At 49.4% G+C, this 20,592-nt stretch overlaps 1 protein-coding gene across 6 annotated transcripts in view; it reads right to left on the reverse strand.

The window, feature by feature from the left end:
• The window catches only part of mef2aa (myocyte enhancer factor 2aa), an 80,250-nt gene that overhangs the window by 10,783 nt on the left and 48,875 nt on the right, over positions 1 to 20,592 (reverse strand). For 3 of the 6 annotated variants that reach the window (XM_035525160.2, XM_035525158.2, XM_081716531.1), the window contains exons 5-6: positions 11,343 to 11,477; positions 8,941 to 9,166 (exon numbers count right to left, since the gene is read on the reverse strand). In XM_035525160.2, coding sequence (XP_035381053.1) covers positions 8,941 to 9,166; positions 11,343 to 11,477 — 361 coding nt within the window. Of the gene's footprint in view, positions 1 to 8,940; positions 9,167 to 11,342; positions 11,478 to 11,546; positions 11,679 to 20,592 lie in introns of all 6 variants that reach the window. The other 3 variants (XM_035525161.2, XM_035525159.2, XM_081716532.1) reach the window with 2 other exon arrangements.

Consider the following 20,592-nt stretch of genomic DNA (forward strand, 5'->3'; position numbering starts at 1 on the left):
TCACACGACTGCTTGACATATTCAACAACAATCAGAGGTCACTCGGCCACACGCAAGACAAATGCAGGAATTACTACGGGCTGCTAAAAAAATAACACAGACGTCTGCCGTCTGCACAGAGAACATGACACGCCACTCAGAACGTCTGTTTGCCACCTTTTAGTGAATGAAACCTTTCAATATGTCTTTAATAACAAGGGTTTGGGTACAGTATTATGAAACAAAACACTGGGCTGTTTTCCTCGTGTGTCTGATGGTGCATGTCACTGTTTCACCCCCAAAAATGAACCTACTCCTAGAGCCTTGCTGGTGAATGCAAGTCATTTAAATATAAAGCAATAAAGAAAAAACAAATAAGGGCAGCTTAGCACCTAGCGTCACGACTGAGTGGGCCTCTTCCCAAAATGACCGTTTCATTTCCATTCACTCAAAGTTTGGCAGGCGGGGCAAAGCGGTGTCATTTCCGTGTGTGTTTTTTTCCCCTCCATGATGGCAACCTCATTAAATGTTATGGGGGTTTTCAGGCCTCCCCTGCACACTCATTTCCTGTACAAGGCGGCCCTGGGACGGCCGGAGAGTGGGGCATGGGGTCAGGATTCACCGCGGAGATGCTGGCTGAGTCGGAGCCGTGCCTTGGCTCGCCCCTGGAAGTAGGAACTCGCTACATTTATCGCACAGTCCACTCAATACGCACATTGCTAAGCAGAACGGGTGCCAGGACACTACATCCAAATGCACAGAAATTGTTTGTATAAAACAACTAAAGTGTTTTAGAGTTTCTTTTCGAGCAATTATTTGAAATACATGCATATCTCTGGAATAACCAAGCATGGCTTGTTGAAGCCTGACTCTGTGCTGTATAGCTAGGCCAATCTATCAGACTGTCAGGTAAGACACCTCACGGGGAACATTTCCTTTCAAATCATCATCTCATCATCACAAACTGAAAGCACGCATCTTTAATCAAATGTAGCAGACATGGGACATTAGAAAGAAAAAATGAATGTGAACTGTTAGGATTATTAGTTAGGATACAATTTATGTATCATTGTCCATCAATGAATAAGCTGAATTCAGAGATGTATTCACGAGCATAGAGAGTATGTAGAGCAAACTTATCTTTAACTCTTGATCAAAAATTACTGACATGCTCATCTGCAGCTGAAAGTGGTTTCTGAAACTGGAAACAATACAACCCAAACCAACACACTTAAGGGCCAGCTAGGCTGCAAAACTGCTCAGGGCATATTTAATAAGGCAAATAAAATATCAACCTGTCAACAGGAAATGTATGCATGTGCACAAGGGTTCGGCACAGAGAGCAAACAGGTGCTATCTCTCAGAGCGTTCGGTGGGAGCGCTGAACTATGACATCACCCCCTGAAAACATTCCGGAGTTCTTTTCTGAAACTGGAGGTGTTGCTCTGCACACGGCAAGTGAAACCCAAAAACAGCAGCAGCAAGCTCGCTTGACTCTGCGCTTCTCGGTTCAGCGAAGGACATGTGGCCTCGCTTTACAAGCTCAAGGCCACGAGACCCCTGAAGGCAGCACCTATACGTGCTCATGGTTGGGCGCCGGCGATGACCTGAGCCGTGCCGACGTATGGCGCGCACCGCCACCGGCACGTGCAGTCTGTGCCCGGCTCATGCTGCAACTTGCTGGGCCCCGCCGGGTCACACCGCCATAAAATTACCCCTAAATGAACGTGGAGCGCAGAGGAGATGCCTTATTAAACTGCGCCTTCCTGAACGGAGTCTCGTGTGGCTCAGAACAGTGCAGAAAACCCCGTCGGGAGCCTGCGCTCGTAATGACTTTGCCTATACAAACAAAAACATTTTGTCGCCTCTTCAAAGCTGGAAACACAAGTCTGATCTCCAGAATGCACCACAAAGCAGGAGATGAGGCCTGACTGAGAAGTACTGAGCTATCATTACCTTAAGCATCTGCATGTCAGACTGGGGGGGAGATGAGCGTGTGAGGAAGAAAAGTCTAATGAATTTCCAGAATCAAAGCTTGGCCTCCCTAATAGATTAAGTGGAAAAGAGACCGAATTCTAATTATAGTTTTAATTAATGAGGCTGAACAGCACCTCCTTAGTGGGTGTAGCCGTATTGTTTTGGCTCAGGAAACCTCGCGCAAGAACAATGTGGGCCGAGGAGAGTGCTACAGCAGCTGCCGCCAAGGAAATCCAATTCATATTTTACTTGGAGAGCCATTTAGTACAAAAATAAATATCATTTATAATCTCGAGTTCTTGAAAAAAAAAAAAAAGAGTCCGGGGTTAGAAACGCCGCTGGTAAAACCGGACAGTGCGTCGGGCATTTAAGGCAAGGCGGAATATAATGTTCTTCAGACGTACAAGCAGGCTTTGTGATTGTACTTGGTATTAATGAGGAAACGTGCCGTGCTTCTAGGCACGTTGCGTAACTGGACGAATGTCCTCGCTCTCGTTCTAACAACAGAACAGGGAAGATGCGGAGCAGCCATGGCGTTGCACTGGAGGTCCGGTCCGACAGTGCCTGCCGGGACACCGCGTTACTTCGCTAATTGGTGCTCATCGGAACACCCGCTACATATTTCTGGAACATATTTTTGGAAATCGAGCGCCACATGGCTGCCTCCCTGTGCGGGGTGACACACAGTGAACTTGTTCTAGGACGCACGAGTCTACAAGACAAGGCCCGGGCACCCAGTACACAGTCTGCTCATGACCTTTCAGTTGTGGTGTCAATTATAGTACATTCTAGTGAATGTGAAAATAAAGAAAATACTGTAAGGTCTGCTATAACGTCGCCTCAGATCACCCATATCATACAAAAACAGTAAACAAAAACGTAATTGGTACGCTAAAAGATTTTTACCTGCTCATGAGTCTTTTTTCACTAAGCTGAAGCGCGAGGATAAACATCGGCACAGATGTTCGCAGAGACTGTGGGTTAAAAAAAGATGATGCAAAATCTTTGGGGATCAAGTGAGACTGATCCACAAAAAACAGAGGCGTGGACCACCGTCTGGAGCTGCACGCTTCCCAGACACACGCAGGCTGTGCTGGGCTGCATCAGACATAGCCCTGGGACCACGAGTCCCTGCAAACGCACACGTGCACGCTCCTCTTCAGCGAACAGGACTGACGCTGCACAGTCAGCTGGCTTTGCTTGGGGGAGGAGGGGGTTAGTGGGATCGGCCGTGCTACCTCGACTACATCCTACCCAGTCAGAACAGGCAGCCGTTTCTCCTCAGGATACGTCTCAGGACTTTGCACGGTTCTATAATTATATACGTGAGGTGCTGTTGACCTCTTACTGTAAGACTGGGTTTAGGGTAATAAACCCCAACTATTTTGTTCAGAAAGGAAGAATTTGCCCCAAAAACTGGCTAGCTATAAATGAATACTAGCCAGAGCAAGTTCGCGTTCACTCAGCTATGTTATTGTGTTAGCATTTTGGGGGGGACATAATTCCTTCAGTGGGCTTAAAATTTGATATCAGTTGACTTTTTTAAAAAACACTACTGTAGGTGTTAAATGGATTGTTCAGGTCCAGGTGTAGCCGTGTAGTTCATATGAGAAGGTGTAGTTCAGGTGTAGTTCATATGAGAAGTTAACATGTTCTCTCAGGCTGGGTTGAACAGTTTCTGCAATCCACCATGTGTGACGACATTCTGCTGCTTTACATGAAAATATGGTGTGTCAGTAGAAAAAAAAAAAGCCCATTTTTTTAAAGCTTCCACAGATTTGTCAGTCAACATCAGAGCATGTTTGAGATGACTGACATGAAGCTTCTCTTCCTCTTCCACACATGAAAAGCAGAGTGTAATTGGAAATACAAAGCCAGGAGCTCCGGCGCTCGGCAGTAGCGAGACGAATAACAGCGGTAAAGTAAACCATTTTGTTCCAGGGACGTGATGAGTCACCCTGTCTTCCAGTGACTGGTCATAGGCCCCGAAACAGAGAGAAGGGAAGACAAGCCATGCTAGCCCATGCAGCCAAAAAAAAGATTTGCTTACACCAAAACAGAGCATAGGAACGCGAAGAGTTTGGGGATTTTTTGCCCCCCTGCTCCGAAGGTCACGCCGTGAGTTCAACTCGTGCCAAACCCGAGGCTTCCGATGTGATCCGCAGCACCACGCCACAATCTGCTCTCACTCCTTGTTAGCTGGAGTGGCGTGTCCAGCGTTCCGGCTCGGCCTTCGCACCCCCAACCCCCCTTCCCCCCGGCTGTCTGCTGCTCGGGAATCATCAGAGTTATGCGCGGAATGGCCATTTGACAGGAGCTCAGGAGTGGTTCGTCTTGCGGGCTGACGCACTGGTTGAGGGTTGTTTGGAACAAACAACAGCTGCGCTGCCCAGCCTGGGAGCCAAGGGGCTGAGAGCCGTAGGCACAGGGCACCAGCCACACCCTGCAATGCCCCTGCTAGCTATGCATGGCTCTGGAGAATAGCAGAGCACCGGGGTCACATTCCCTCCTCTCAGAAAGCAGGCCGTGTTAACACAAAAAATAAACAACTTAGTTCAAAGCCCTCCACTATCATGCTGGTGGATTTACAGAAAAAAATATCTGACCAGTATTTAAAAAAAAAAAAAAAAAAAAAGTTTGACTTTGAATGATCAACATTAAGTGCATGAATTCTGGCATTTTAAATAAAAAAACATAAACACACACATACACACACACACACACACACAGAACAACTCCAACACACACACACACACACACACACACACACACACACTGCTCTAGTCTGTGTTGGCTGTGCATGGTTGAGTTTAATGATCATTCCCCTGCATATAGCTGTCATTCCACGTCACCACATTTGGGCGTCTAATACTCTCTGTCTCGGTGTGCAATAACTATGTGACGTGCGTGCGTGTGTGTGTGTGCGGCGTGTGCGCGCATGTGTGTGAGGGCATGCAGTCGACAGAGAGATGGTCAAAGCCCACCTGTCTCTGCCAGTCACATCCCCCAAGTGCCTGCGAGAGCCTATCCACGCATTGTGATCTGCAGATGACGGATGGCATGGCCGGAATGCTTGTGCGCTGCCGGGTTAGGCATCATACAGGCTCGCGCCTGCCATATATGGACTACTAGGTTATCGGGAAAAACAGATGCACCTGTCAATAGAGGGAAGGAAACTATGGGAGGGAGGGAGGGAGGGAGGGAGGGAGGGGGAGAAAGGGGAGGGGGCGGGCATCAAATTAGTGATTAGTGATTACTAGTGATTAGTCATTTCTGAATTAGTGGCAGAAAACACAGCGTCCCCCTAAAGGGCTTCGGACAAAAAGCGCCGCCCCGGAGGAGCACGCGTGAGCATCAGCGCTTAGCCATCTCAGACCGTCACACTGTTCACGAGTGCTTCACAACGCCGAGCCCTCCGCAGAACCCATGCCATGCCTCACACTGGCAACCCGTCGCCGGTGAGAAATGACACCACAAAAATGAGTCAACGTGCAGAGCCCACCTAGGGCTGACTCTGGTTCCAGCAGTCGGGGGGGTGGGGGGTGGTCAGGCTCCTTGGGGCTGGAAAAAACAGCGCTAACCCCCAAATTTCCCCCCCGCCCGCCCACACCGACACAGACAGAGCGGCTTGCAAGACACCACAGGCGATCCTGGTATTTGTAAGTGTCAGCACGGAGCAGTTGGGCACATGACCTTGCTCATGTCCTTGGTGACTCGACAGCATGTGTACACACGAGCAGCAGGGCTGGAACACTGTCAGCTGCCACCCTTTCTGTCGAGCACTCTTCTGTTTACCTGCGCTCTGTCCAAAAAAGACGAAAAAACACTGGACAAATGTCCGCTGCTCACCAGTGACGCTTCACTTTTCAGAACTCAGCGGTATGACATAAGCTCCTAGAGCCTGTTAAAATGATTTTGCCCCAGTATGCTAACTCCGCTAATATAGAAAGACAGAAGGGAATCGAGTAGTATTATGCAGATGAGATGCTATCTGGTCACTATAGTCTTCACTCTCTGCCACATTACCATGCTCAGGTCAAATATCCCTTCATGAACGAGATTAGCAAGACATTAATGCACTGCGATCTAAAGCCATCAGAACCGAATCACCAGCAATTCCCTTCTGTTGTCCTCATAAGGGACAAAGTCTCTTTACCATCCATCACAAGCTTGTGATGGTAGTGAGCGTGCGTGACCTAGATTCCCAAATATGTCAGGGAGACGGGGGGAGGGTACCCACACTGAGGAGGGAAGGCAGGTGACACAGGCTGGCGACAGGCAGCGATGGAACTGGAGAACTTTAGCGCAGACTGGGAACTTACTGCCTGGTCTGCATTAGCACTTTAAAGAGACGCCTCCATCAAATCGACGTGTTTGTGGGCCGAACGACGGTTGAAAGGTCTAATTCTTCCTTAGCCATGGTGGCACTTGGTCAAGCTTCGCCTTGAGCGGTTAGGAGTGGGGTCACAGAAGGTCAGGAGGCAGGAGTGAGGAGAGGTAAAGACACCCGTGCTGTAGCCAGGAGAGCAGCCGTCGGTCACCCCAGAGGACGCACCATCGCGTGGGCTAGCCAGCATGTCTCCCTAACAAAACGTCCGACTCCTTAAAACGCCCCGCATCATCTTATGTTTCCCAGCATCCCTGTGTGTCACGGAACGAGCCCTAGATCGACAAGGGTGCACTCACTACAACTACACTCCAAAGGACCATAATGGTGCAATGAGTTGCTATGACAACCTGCAGTCTGATGTGACTTGTTTTGTTTTTTTTTCATGGTTTTTTTCTCTTGTTCAAAAGACCTCCAGGTGCAGGGTGCGCTCTAATGAAAAAGGTTAACAAGCCATTTCTCACAGACCTCGTCTGTGACTTGGACGGCAGAGATCAGCCTCGCGAGCAAGTCTCTGCAGCCACGACCTTCGCCTACGACTGCAGGTGTAGGCTGACAACAGGAAGCGTGTGCTAGCACGTGGAGCATGTGTGAGAGTTTGGCCATGGCTGTGGTCACTGCAGGGGGCTTGCGGTGAAACCACACTGGTGCTGCGCAGCACAGAAGCAGAGCAGGCAGTTTCCCTTCTCTGCACATACACACGCTCTCACACACACACACACACGCACACGCACGCACGCACGCACACACACACACACACACACTCACACGCACTAATTCTAGCAAAGCCTCCAGACACTTCGCTGCAGAAACAGACCCAGCCCAGCGTTGGCTGGTATTTCCGCCGCTGCGAAAAGGTACAAGGTGAACCACTGAAACTTTTCTTTTAAAATTTCTGAAGTGTTCGAAGACTTTGCAAAGTGGATTTACCATACTGTGTTAAAACAGCACGATACGCAGGTCCCTCTCACACTGCAGCCTAGCGTGCGCCTGTGCAGCCGAACATGACATAACAGTACAACCCCAGAGCCAAAGTCTCTTATCCTTTCAAAAAACGCTTTCATCCTTTTGGTTTTTCCAGTTTGAGGAACCACGATGACGCACCAGTAAAAAAAAATAATAAAAAGCAGTGGTGTCGTGAAAGGCTTCACACCATAACAGCGAAACTGTATTCTTTCACAATACAGCGGCGGAATAAGACCCTCTAAGTCAAAGGCCAGAGTGAACGTTCGTCCTTCATCCACCACTGCTGCACGCTGGGCAGCTCTCAGCTTTGAGAAGCTCAAAGCTCCAACCTCACTGACAGCAACGTCAGTCTGAGTGGCGCGCGCACGCATGCAGGTACACGTTCTTGTTGTCTGTTTGCTGGTGCCATGAGCCTGCATGCTAGCTATAACAGTAATTAGAAGGGAACATATAATGCTAGACACGGAGAACTACATAGTAGTTACAACAACAAAGATTAACCCCAGAGAGTAAGCAAGCAGTACGGCACACCCTGCAAGGACAATAAGTCTTTCAGACCAAGAGCTAATTGCTGGGTTTTGGAGAAAATGCTTGCCATCGAAAGATATTCGAGTTCTGTTAAAAGCAGTCAGTAAAAGCGCAGCTGACCCTCCAGGATTCTCGTCTCGTATCCTGTCGGTTTTCTGGTTCGTCATTTTAGACGCGTCCGTCTCTCTGTGTTAGGTTAAAAACATTGAACTGTCATAGGTCGCCTCGCGCATCTGTCAGAAGGCTCCTCTGGTCAAAGCAGATGGCTGCTGAATTAATTGAGAAACAATGTGGACTTCACTTTATGGCCAACAGAAGATCAGCTTCCCCTACAGTGGGTGGAGGAGCTGATGTGCGGGGCCTGGTTGGAGCTGTGTTCTGGACAGCGCAGGCCGGGTGTAGCTTTCAGCACGGCTGCCCTTTTCCCATTCGCATGTAGAGCAGCAGTGCGTGGAGTGAAACGAACAGGTTCACGAGGCTTTTATGGCCGCGTTTGTTAAGCCTGTCACTGTCGATGAACTATTCAAGAAGAATCAGCACTGGGGTTTGCAGAGCAATTGTTTACTATTTATTTTTATGAAGTATTCATTTTTGTTTCATAACATGTCGGTTCTACCATATTTATTTATCTCGGCGACGTGTTACGTGATATATAAGTACAATCGTTTTCTAATGCTGTCATGGTATCTGCAGCAAGCTGTTATTTAGGCTGTTTTCAGAATATACTTTCAAAAAGTGGTGGGGACATGTCTCCCAGTGTCCACGCCTACATTATGCCTCCTCGTTTGCTTACATTAAACGAGTCATGGCAAAAAGACTCACGACAGAGTCTCTCATTTGTAGGGCCGAGAACACTTTAGTGAAATTACAACTGCCCCTGGATTCCTCCTGACATCGTTATCACTGGACTATAGTGCATATAGAATTCCACTACATGGACGAAAAGAAATGAGAAACTGAAAAGAAAAGGAAAGAATGTGCCATCAATTAACTTCATTCCTAAAACCAGAAAATAAAATTACTTGACAGGTCCAAACGGACACGTAGCACTGCCACCGTTTTTTGCACCGAGTTTCGGAAACGCACGGCGAAGCCGTACTGACCTGCGCCGCCCGTGCTGGGCGGCCTGTGGGGGGCGCCGGTGGACACCACATTTCTGTGCAGGGAGCCCTGGGGAGGGGACAGCATGGAGCCGTCACTCAGGGAGGCCGCGGCAGCTGGTAGGCCCTGGCTGCTCAGAGAGCCCCCGGGGTTGTAGGACATGGGGTTGGGGTTCGTCACTGGTACTGCCACATGCATGGAGAAATTCTGCTGGGGCAGAGCTGTGGGCTGCAGGCAGGAAGGACACACACACACACACACACACACACACACACACGCGCGCGCGCGCACACACACCGACACACACATGAAGAGTTTCAGCGGCTCTGAGCGGGAGAGGTTATAGAGTACAAGGTCAAAGAGACAGCACTATAACCACTTAAGTATCACGTTATCAAAGATGCTAATATCCATTTGGTTACTATATTAAACTGTAATGCTGTAATGCACAATAAAATAACATGACAATCCCACCATGGAAAGTTTTTTTATTTGAATCTTGATCTTGTTTAGCCTAGGTATAAGTTTCATAATAGCTGTGTGTGTGTGTGTGTGTGTGTGTGTGTGTGTGTGTGTGTGTGTGTGTGTGTGTGTGCGCGTGTGTGTGTGTGTGTCCAAGTGTGTACATATCTCCAGGCCTCTATCAGAAGTGAAAGACGACTCCTGGGCTTTGGTGCTTTTATCAAACAATGGTGTAAACCAGAAGATGGATAGCACACAGAAAGAAAAGGTAATCTCAGGAGAGAGATCTCAGGATCACCTTGGGCTCTCCAGAAATGCCCTGCCTAGCATGAGGAACACTGTCCGAAAACAGCTCTCCTTCTCGCACTCTGCTAACTGCACCAGTTTTCATACGCGCACAACATACATAACAATACGTTGAGATATACTGTGTACGTGTGTGAAACATGCAGATATCGGCACGACGCTCCTGGAGTTCCCCAGTCAAGCATGGCAATAGTCAGCACTGCACTTCAGCCTAGTCCACAGGAACACACACACTCACCTACAGGGACCGTTTGTGAGCTCACACTGCGTGTCCTTACAAGTGATTAGGACAGTGCGAATAAAGACACTAAGACTACTTTTCTTCTCGGATGTACTAACGTGAGCACAGCTTTCGTATGAGAGACTATGAATATGGTCCAGTACAGGAACAGTGCAGTGCTGATTAGCCGGTGTTTCCGGATGGGTGAGTGTGAGCGGGGAGGCCACTTCATTCGTAGCACACTACAGCGAGCCAGTTAGTGATATTATTAGTGTGTTAATGGCACAAAGAAGTGATGCTTTGTTCATGTGCAGGTCAGATAGTGCGGGTGAGGGAGGAGGGATCTTCTCAACACTCTCTGCAGAATGTTATGGTCACCACTTGCAATAAGATCACCATTGTATCAGGTCAAAAAAGCTCCATAAATGTTGCAGTCCTTTTGTTTGACTTTTTTTTTGGGGGGGGGGGGGGGTGCAGTTGGACTGTAAGGAACGTCTTCATATCAGTGGGATCTGAGAGGAGAGGGAGCAGACTGACTGGGGCGGCGATAGCAGGCCGTGAGAGAACTAAACGAATCGCCCAGAGAGAAGAACACACTGCACAGGTGTTATCACCCACCAGGACGAGCATGGGAAAAAGAGAATGTTTTTAATGAGAAAGGGGGTTGAGAGATAGATAGATAGATAGAGAGAGAGAGAGAGAGAGAGAGAGAGAGAGAGAGAGACAGAGAAAAAGAGAGAGAGACATAAGGAAAGAGAGAGCCATACAGAGGGAGAGAGAGAGAGAGAGAGAGAGAGAGAGAGAGAGAGATGGCACTGGAACACTCAAGCTCCCTACAATCTTCTTGTCTGTCACATGACCTGGGCAGAATGCAGCTCTGAAGGAAAAGATTCAATTTCCAGATCTGCCAGGGTGTAAACTGGGCTCGTGGAAAAGAACGCATCAATCACCGCCGCCACAGAACCTGTCAATACGCATGCCACTGCGCTCTACTGCAGGAATCTTCCCAGGGAGTTCTTTTTCATGGCAGCATAAATCTGTCTCCTTTTTTTTTTTTCTTTCTTTAGAAAAAAAAATGTTTTCATTGTTATATAACGTATTCCACTCAAATTCTGTCAGCGGTTTTTTGGTTTTCACAACAGACATTGTGGAATTAAGTCTTTGGTCAAGCCTTCCTTTAAAGAAAGGCAACAATGTGATCTTATCAGGGTGTGAAAAAACACAGGGCTGCATTAAACAAGGAAAAAAAGAAATAAAACGTGAATTAACGGGTTAATGCTTAAAAAATTCGGCATTAAAAAACTGTGGACAGAGACTTCAGGAAGGGTAATGGGCAGGGAAAAACCAAACAAAAAAGGAGAGGTCACGAGCATCCTTTCTGCCACAAAGCCAAGCAAGAACGTTGCGTTTACTTACGATTTTATGATTTCGCATCATATTATCAAACTCCTCATTAATTTTTTTATATTTTTCTTCTGTGTGCGGGGTGAGGACATACGAGGCATCGGGATCCGGGCTATCACAGCCTCTGTGTTCTTTCTTGTTTAGCGCCTGTAGTGAACACCAACACAGGGAGAGGAATCAACACCAAACAGTAGGGGGGGAGGAGGCGGTACTTACACCAGAGCGCTTGCATATTAAATCACTTTCTTCGCTTAGTTTGCCGAAACGGTCGTCCATGAGGGGACTGTGGCCAAAACAGTCATCGGCATCGGGACTGGCACAGTCATTATGGCCTTTGGTTCTTAATTTCTGCAATAAAATCGGAAAATTCACATATACCGTATGCAGACACATGCAAACACACTGAGGCTACAGTGATTGGCCCAGCTCCGGCTGCTAGCTTTGGCCAAATCTCTTTAAGGACATTCACCGTTCTTAGAAGAAAACATTATTCACAATGACATTTTCAAATATCTATGATTTACAGTAGTAACAGTTGATATAAACCATGGATTAATAACATATTCATTATTTAGACACATTTGAATATAAATTATTTATATACATTTGTAGGGTTAGTTTGGCGGAGAGAAAACAGGCGACACAAATCTGCACTATGGACGTATTTATGTAGTGCTGCATGCGTGTTGTAGTAAGTGGAGAATGGGCAGTGTGGAAGCACTGCGTCACACTTTCACCGACAGCGGGCCACTGGCTCATTTGGTTAACGCAGTTCCAGCTAACGCTGGGACGCCTGCTCAGTGATTACTGCATTAGCCACTGTGGAGGAAAGTGAACTGTCTGTCCTTATCCTCCGCCTCTGTGAAAAATTCAGCTCAGGAGAAGCCCAATCATGCTCACTCTGTGTGTGTGTGTGTGTGCATTTTTCATTATCTTTCAGTTATCATAAGCCACCCAGCTGGAAGCCAGCCTCACATAAGAAGGTCCCACCGCGAGGCCTTTTCGAAGCCTTTTTGAGTTTCTTCCAGCACAAAAGCCCAGCTATGTATGAGAAGTGTGAATCAATAATGAATCTCCATGTCTACTCACTAATGCTTATTTGACCATGAAATAGAGCATTATTCGAAGAGCAAAGAGCAACGGGAGAACTGTTGCCTGGTTTACTGTGATATATTTAAGAGGAAAATATTAACCTTATTTTATGCTGATAGTCAGATTGCTCGGTGTAAAAGAATAAGATTGTATTATTATTTGTATTTCATGTCTTGGGTTTTGTCCAGAGTCCATCGTAGTGTGGTCTATCTGGGGACATTGCAGGAAGTCCTCTGTCGAAGGCTTATATGCACTCACACGCCTCTCAGTGTTTTGTGTGTGTGTGTATGTGTGTGTGTGTGTGTGTGTGTGTGTGTGTGTGTGTGTGTGTGTGTGTGTGCGTGTGTGTGTGCGTGTGTGTGTGTGCGTGCGTGTGTGTCTCCTCCCACACACACGTCTGCAGCAGTAGAGTAAGATCTGGGTTTTATCCAGATGAACTAAACCATTATCTGCTGCTCTGTCCACTCCATCTAGCCACGTGCCCCACCCAGCTCAGCATTCTGGACCTGCTCTGGCTACGTCACGCATTATGACACCTCCCTGTGGAAGTTCTAAATGCGTACGTCAGCCACGCAATTCTATAGCCTTCAGCTACGTGCGGAGCTGAATTTCCACTGGCGACGCGAGTGCCGGTGAAGAAGATTCACCGCACTGTCATGACAATGGGAGCTCTCTCCCCTTTCACATCGCCTTCGCGCGGCGTCATCGCGCTGGCACTCTCGCAGGGGCCATAAGCGAGACGGTTCTTTATCGGCCTGCCGTCACCTCAGCAAATAAGGTGCATTTGATCACTGCTGCACCAGACCTTGACTGCGCGTAATCGCATACGCGCACACACCCTGCGCATAAAGAAAGGCCTACATGCCACATCTCCGAGTCTGTAGTGCGCAGCAGTACCTCTGCAGATGACTTCCCGAGGGCCTTGGTGTACCCGTGCGACTGTTTAGGGCGGGTCGGGGAGAATGGCTCTCTCTTTCTGAGCAACGCCTTCCTGAGTCATTTCCTGTTTACGGAGGCCTCCGTGTGCTCGCAGGGCTGTGTTTACCCGGGAAACTATGCACTTTCTCCCCAAGAGTGCCACAGATTCCATCAGGACCTGCAAATTAAAGTCTCAACCTGCTCATTATGTGGGCAACGGTGCGGCCAGGACCGGAGGACCGGGGGCGGGAGCGGGCTAGGGCCGCCGCCCTCTGCGCTAACCCCAGCGGCACGCCTGTCCTCTGGGCCCCACCAGGCCTGGGAGGGGGCCTCTGATGGACGGGTGCGGGTGCCAGGTCACGCTGCGCGGTGCGGCGGCGGCGGGCAGGGCGCGAGTTATGCGGCGCAGAGACGCAATGCGGCACCCCGGGCGGGGGCGGGGGGCGAGGGGGGGGTGTTTGAGCCAGGGAGAGTGCTGGGATTAGTGTTGATACACAAGGGCCCAGGAGGGGTGAGCCTCGCCTCTTATGGGCATAAACAAGAAGTAGAAGAGAAATGTGCGCACACGCACACACCCCATACGGGACACCTATAGCCTCTGAAAGACAGATTCTCAGGCTGTGATGCGGAGTGCTTTATGGACCAGGGCACTGGGGCAGTGCTCATAAATCCTTCTTAAATGACTTGGCATGTTTTGGCTGTCCCACAGTCTCTGCCCGCTGCTCCCAGTAAACGGATCACTAAATCAGCACATGGCCAAACAGGTGGGCCTCTCCCCAGCACCTGCCGACCCGCCTCATCACCCGGCGCAGCCAATCAGGAGCCTCCACACACCAGCATGGCCATAGAAGGTGGCGCGAAGGTCATCGGCCATGACACCCCCCCCCCCTCCCCCGACCAGACCCCTCCGTTACTGACCCCACTGCAACACTTGCTGTCATTTGACGCCGTTCGTCCTGTCGGATCCTCAAATGCCACATTCGCTACACGCCGATGCGGTGTGAGCTGTTGCCAAGCGTTAGCGTGTTTGCAAGGCCCCGAATCCATTAGCTCTAAATGCGGGGAAGAGGGGTCACGGGGCCAATCCCAAGTTTGATTAAACTGCATTTGCATTCGTAATTACACATTTAACTATACGGTGTTTTGTATTTTTTTCCTCGCAGGTAGGAGAGCACGGTGATTACATCGTTCGTGAGACGTCGCGCGGAAGACCTGGACAGGAACAAGCCCGGGTTGTCAGAGAGATTATGTATATTGTTTTCAGAGCGGTGAGAGTTGGCCCCAGAGAGGGCCCCTCGTGCGTCAGCAGGCGTGTCATAAAGGTGGGGGGGGGGGGCGAGCCTCCCGTATACAGGGGCTGGAGAGGACACTGAAGACCCATACTGGGTAATCTATTCAGCAGCTACTGAGTGCCTGGGTCACGGAACAGTGGGGAGGACGCCATTATCCGTGTTTTATATGAAGCTGAAAAGTGGCTCTCGCCCAGACCAAAAAAATATAGAGAGGGAGAAGCTGACATAAAGCCAGCAGGACGCCGAGACAGAAAGGCCGAGACGCTGGAGCACACAAAGCAACTGCTTTGTGTCACTGTGCGAGTCTTCGATTAGATAGTTTCCACTCAGCTCTCTCCTTACGTCGGACACTGCTTTAGCGATACTTCAGAGGCAGACTGAGGTGCTGTGAATCACCCACTTACACACACACACACACAAACACCCGGGGTGCATTTAAAAAAAAATAAACATGTCAATGATGTGTAAGAATGAGTGAAAGCGATATGAAAGTCTGTTGATAGCAGCTCCTTTCAATTTAAAAAATGGTTGAAATCAACCTGTTTGTTTGAGTCACGTTTTAACGACATCCAAAATTCTAACGTATAATCTCAACACATTTTGGGGAGGCGGAAAATAGCACGCGAGTGAGGCTCTTGCATAAGGCACCCACATTACCTGTTCCTTGTGAAGCACTTTCAGTGAAATGGCTCAGATCTGTGCCTTGAAAAACCATTAGTGGGCTAGAGCACTCCCGCCCCTGTGTCAAGGGCTTTTTGAGTTTCACTTATTCATGTACTGTACATGAATAAAACGGAGATACAAAAGTAGGCTGAGATTGCAAGTTTAAAAGCCCAACATCTAAAATAAAGGAGAAATGGACTTGGAGAGAGAGAAAAAAAAACAAAACAAAAACAAGTATGCATGTGAGTGTGAGTAAAAAAGTGAAAAACATGTAGACAGAAAGAGAGAGGGAGGTGTGTGGGAGATGGGTGGAGTGAAAGAGTTGTAGCAAGGGTGGAGTGCCCTTCCTCTGTCTTAGATTAAACAAAGCACAGCACAGTGACGAACACAGCATTTGTGCTTGTGTGTGTGTGTGTGTGTGTGTGTGTGTGTGTAAGAAATACATGGTGCTATAACTGCCCTCCGCCCCAAAACAAAACACTTTTCTAAATGGGAATACTAGGTTGATGTGGTAAACTACCACATTTCACCTACAACTTCTTTGAAATTTGGCCCACGGAGCCAAGTGAGGTGGCGTGCAGGTCCTTGCGGCTTCACCACTGTGTCCAGAGTGTTCTGTCAAACGGGCTTATCAACGGGGCTTCACTGAGCATGCGGGACAGCTGGAGAGAAAGACTTCAGGACAGGGAGGGTCCTGATAGGAAGCCTTTTATCTGCTGAGAGGCTTTACCGCCTATACATTCCATCTGAGAGGCTGAGAGCCACTACTAACTGTAGCACTGTAGCATATACATCTGCTCACTCTCTCTCTGTGTGTGTCTCTCTCTCTGCTGCTTACAAGGCCCTAAATGCTGCTCCATGACAACTGTGGCTGTACTGTGGCAATCCCTTTACATTTTTTTTTTCTGGATTGTATTTTATTTTTTACCAGACTACCGAAGGAGGAAACAGGTTTTCTGGTAAAGCTAGTTATGTTTCCAGCCATGTTTCTTGCCGACGTCTTATCCAGCCTCTCTCAAAAAAAACCCCCAAAAAACCAAAAAAAAAACCAACAACCCCACCATGGGTGACCGGAGCGGAGGGCAGGAAGTGACCTCACGCATGTCCTTCCTGCTGCAGAGCTATTGTCTGCTTGCTGCTCGTGCAGGAAGCTGCATGGTGGGGCTTGTTTGTATCCTCCGCCTCTGGCTGGATGTTTGCTAATCACGACCACGGGGCAGCTGTTCAGAAAAAGAACACAATATTCACTGAAATCCAATATCCCCCACAACCCCCTCCTCCCCTCCAGAGTCAAGCCAGACAATAGCTTTGCATCACAGCCCGCCACACATAAACACAACACACAGACTTATGGGCACTTCGGGAGCCGGATTGATAGATCTCGGCACGTCGTGAGAGAAAGAATTCCTTCATCTCGGCGTGCCCATGTATGGCAGATAATTACTAGCGGTTGACCGCTGAGATTATCGCTTTTATGAATATGATGGGGTCCTATTAGAGTGTGCATTGCACTTTGGGGAGCAATAGCTACCCTGCTAAGAAAAGCAGCTGGCCAGACACTAAACACCGACAGGCTCGACAAAGCTATTAGTTGCCAGAGTGAGAGAGAGAGAGAGAGAGAGAGAGAGAGAGAGAGAGAGAGAGAGAGAGAGAGAGAGAGAGAGAGAAAACGCTCTCTCAATCAGGGGGTATTTTGAGACTCCCGTGCAGACTGGCAGACTGGGAATTCAACTCAGAATTGAGGATGAAGGCATCTCAAAGTCACTGTACGGGCTTCAGAGGGAGAGGAACTGCAGACGATGTGCCGTCAGGCTGCATCTCCCCTCCCCGCTGGCCTCAATCTCTTGCTCTGGGTCTACTGTACCGTACGAGGCAGGCAGGTCAGGACCCCCACGCAGGCCCGAGGAGGCCGCTACGGATCTCCCCTTCTCCTTCCCCGCTGCCTCTTTCCCCCTCGCCGCTCCCTGGCTCCGTTTCGCCCCTCCGTAATTTCTCTCTCTCCATCGCTCCCTTGTTTTCCCCCTCTGTCGTAATCCTTCGCTGCCTCGCTTTCTCCCTCTCTCCTTCCTCCGTCGACGTATTGGATCATTAGCCATCAGATCCTCTGGAACCATAGGCCCCACCCCCACCCCAACCACACCATCGCTGCCATTCCTGCAGGCCTCTAAAATATTCATAAGGACAATTAGGAGTTCCGATAAGGCAAGGAGGAGAGTGAGAGAGCAGCGCGAGAGCGGAGACCGGCTGCACTGCAGCACTCTGCACCCCACCTCCGCCTGCACCACCCCCAAACCCCGCCCTCCACCACCACAGACAGCCGCCTCCGTCAATCCGTGCCCGGGTGACCCTCACTCGTCTGCCTCTGCTCTGAAACGCAAGCCACCTTCCGGCTCTGCCATGGCAGTCACCCTGAAAACCACCCTGTGACCATGGCCTCGATAGCACGGGCGTGTGTGTGGGTGTGTGTGTGTGTGTCTGTGTGTGTGTGCTATATTTGCATGTGTAGGTTGTGATGCTATATAGGAGTGTCATTGTTCACAAGACCTGTGCGCTGGTTGCCTACCTTGAGCCCACAATGTTAAATTCAGGTCACACAGCACCGGGCTCTGAAACACCACCGGGCACTGCTTTGGTAACCCTCATCCATATCCTCATGTGAACGAGGCTGGCTCTGTGCTGTCATTAGCGATTCCGACCAAATTAGGTCAGCTAATGACACACTTTGAGTTCACACTAAACTGCCAAAGTAACCTTGCTCAGTGAAAGAGTCACGCACTGCATGTGCCAACGTTTCAAACCCAAACGGGTCCTCAGTCTAAGGAGCTCAGTGCTGTCTCGGTTGTCCTGAGCTCTTGCTTATCTCGATGTGAGGATATCAGCAGGAGTATGAGACACGTTTGAGCTCACGGCCTCTCAAGCATGGTAAGGAACAGCCACGTTCTCCTGTCTGGGAGTGGGTGAATGAGGGCCACTCAGCTACTGTCCCTGGCCATGCGTGAGGGAGGGGTTTTCTTTGCCTCTCCGCTATGCTCTCTCTCTCTCTCTCTCTCTCTCTCTCTCTCTCTCTCTCTCTCTCTCTCTGTCTTTGTCTCTTCTGCGGTTTGAACCCGTGCAAACACCTGGGGAACAGGAAAAGGGATATACGTGCGTGAGTGTGTGTGTGTGTGTGTGCGTGTGTGTGGCTGTGTGTGTGTGTGTGTGTGTGTGTGTGGCTGTATGGTGTGTTTGTGTAGGGGAAGGAGTCAGTGACGTAGCAGAGTGCGTGAGCTTTGAAGCTACAATGCACGGCAAAGCTCATTACAGTTCTCACCGTGCCTCAGTTCTCCGTTTGGAAGCGTATACATGTACATGCATGTGAAAAATCTTCATTAAAAAAAAATACATTTGCATGTACAACTCACACTTGGAAGATCTCCTACACACAAAGGCCTTTTGAAGTCAGGAATACAGTGAAATGCCAATTTTCAAAATTTTTATTTATTTCTTTTTAGGGCTGCATCAAAGCATATGCATATTAGATTATAAGGAGTGTCAACTGTCTGAATGTAATCCTCAGGCAGCCCACTACACCACTGGGATCAATGTAGTCCACTGATTACAAACAATTCGGAGCTGCAAGCGAAGGAATTTTAATTGAAAGCGCAAGTATGTCACTGTATGTGCCAGTTCATCTGCACTGTACCTTCACATAAAGAAAAAAAGGTTTGGATGCTTAATTTAAGCCGGAGCCAGAAGGAAGGATCTTTCATGTCAGTGCTGAGGCCATTAGAGCTGTCGTTTGAGCTTACGTCACCTGAGAGTAATTCACTGCCGAAACCTGTAGACGCGAGAACGCCAGCACAATGAGCAAGAGTGGCATCTGAGAGAAAGATGAGAGCGAGAGACAGAGACAAAGGCAGAGAGAGAGAGAGAGAGAAAGAGAGAGAAAGAGAGAGAGAGAAAGAGAGAGAGAGAGAGAGCACGTGTGTGTGTGTGTGTGTATACGCGTGCGTCAAAAACCCAAAAAGAGCATGAGTAATGTAGAATGCTGGGTGGGAGACTGAGAGACGCAGATCCATTCCCCCTCTTACTGAGTTACACTCACTCGTGTTTGGCCGTGTTGGTGATGCTCCCCTCCCCCCCCCCCCCCCCGCTGGTACATAATCAATAGCTGGAGAGGCCTCCATTAGCCCTGTCTCCTGCCGCCCAGGGACCGATGCTGATGGGAACCGGGAGGAGGGAGGGAGCGAGGGAGAGGATTTGTTTGTTAAGTTCCGGCAGAAGGACATACATCGCCAAGGCCTTCGCCTGTTCTGCCTCAGCACCAGAGCATCGAGAAGGAGTCCAGCCGCACGCGCGGGGAAGGAGGCGGGGCTCTGTCGCACCCGCGTCCTCGCCCGTGCAGGGTGCGTTTAAGGCCCTGCACCCAGGAACGCGGCGGCGCTGTGGCGCGGGTGACGCCTGTGAGCGTCAGCGCCAATTACAGCCGCACGTCAGTTTGCTCGGCCACGCCGTATTGCGTCTCGATTGCTGAGCTGACAGGCACTGCCTCATTGTGAGGAAACACGATAGTGATATTCCAACATATCTCTATGAAGTTCTTCCTGCTCCTGCCACGGTATTGCCTTTCTTCTTCGGCCATTGAGAACTTCTTCCCTTACTGAGAGGGCAACCGAGGCGGCACGCGCATCATAATGGCTTTCGAGGAAACGTCGTCTTTGTAAGCTCCTGAGCTACCCTGCGGTGGAGTTGGAGGCCCAGAATGTGGTTCGCGTGTACACGGTGTGCAGAGAAACGATCAGGTCGGAGAATCCACGTTCACGCACGAGGACTGCTCTGGCCAACCATGCGCGTTCACAACCAGCTCTGTAAACAAATGCATTTCTGAGTGAAAATAAGCCTTAGAACTTGAGCCAGAAGTCAATAATAAGACCAAAAAAACCCAAAAAAAACCATGACCTCACAGAAGAGCAGATTTAACCCCATTAAACCTCACTGAGAGTGAACCTCGCACGTGTCCCCAAACCCCCCCCCCGTAGGTACCGTGCAGAAGGCGAGAGGTAGGGGGCCTGTGGTCTCCTGCTGAAGGACTACAGTAATCCAGTGAAATGAGTCATTCGTCTGAACACACCCCTGCCCCCATGACGTTAGTGCGGCCCCTCTCTCGCGCTTCTGAATGAGCGCGAGGGCTATTTGCACAGAGTCAGCAGGGTCTGCATCTGAGCCCTCCAGATTAGAGGCTGCCTCATTACTCGTATTCGAGACGAGTGTTTACCTCGGGAGCCGTATCTCTCTGCCTCCCTCCCATGGCTTTGTCT

Source organism: Electrophorus electricus, chromosome 6 (genome assembly GCF_041902795.1).
Source record: "Electrophorus electricus isolate QZ-2024a chromosome 6, ASM4190279v1, whole genome shotgun sequence".
In the NCBI taxonomy this organism is placed as follows: Eukaryota; Metazoa; Chordata; class Actinopteri; order Gymnotiformes; family Gymnotidae; genus Electrophorus; species Electrophorus electricus.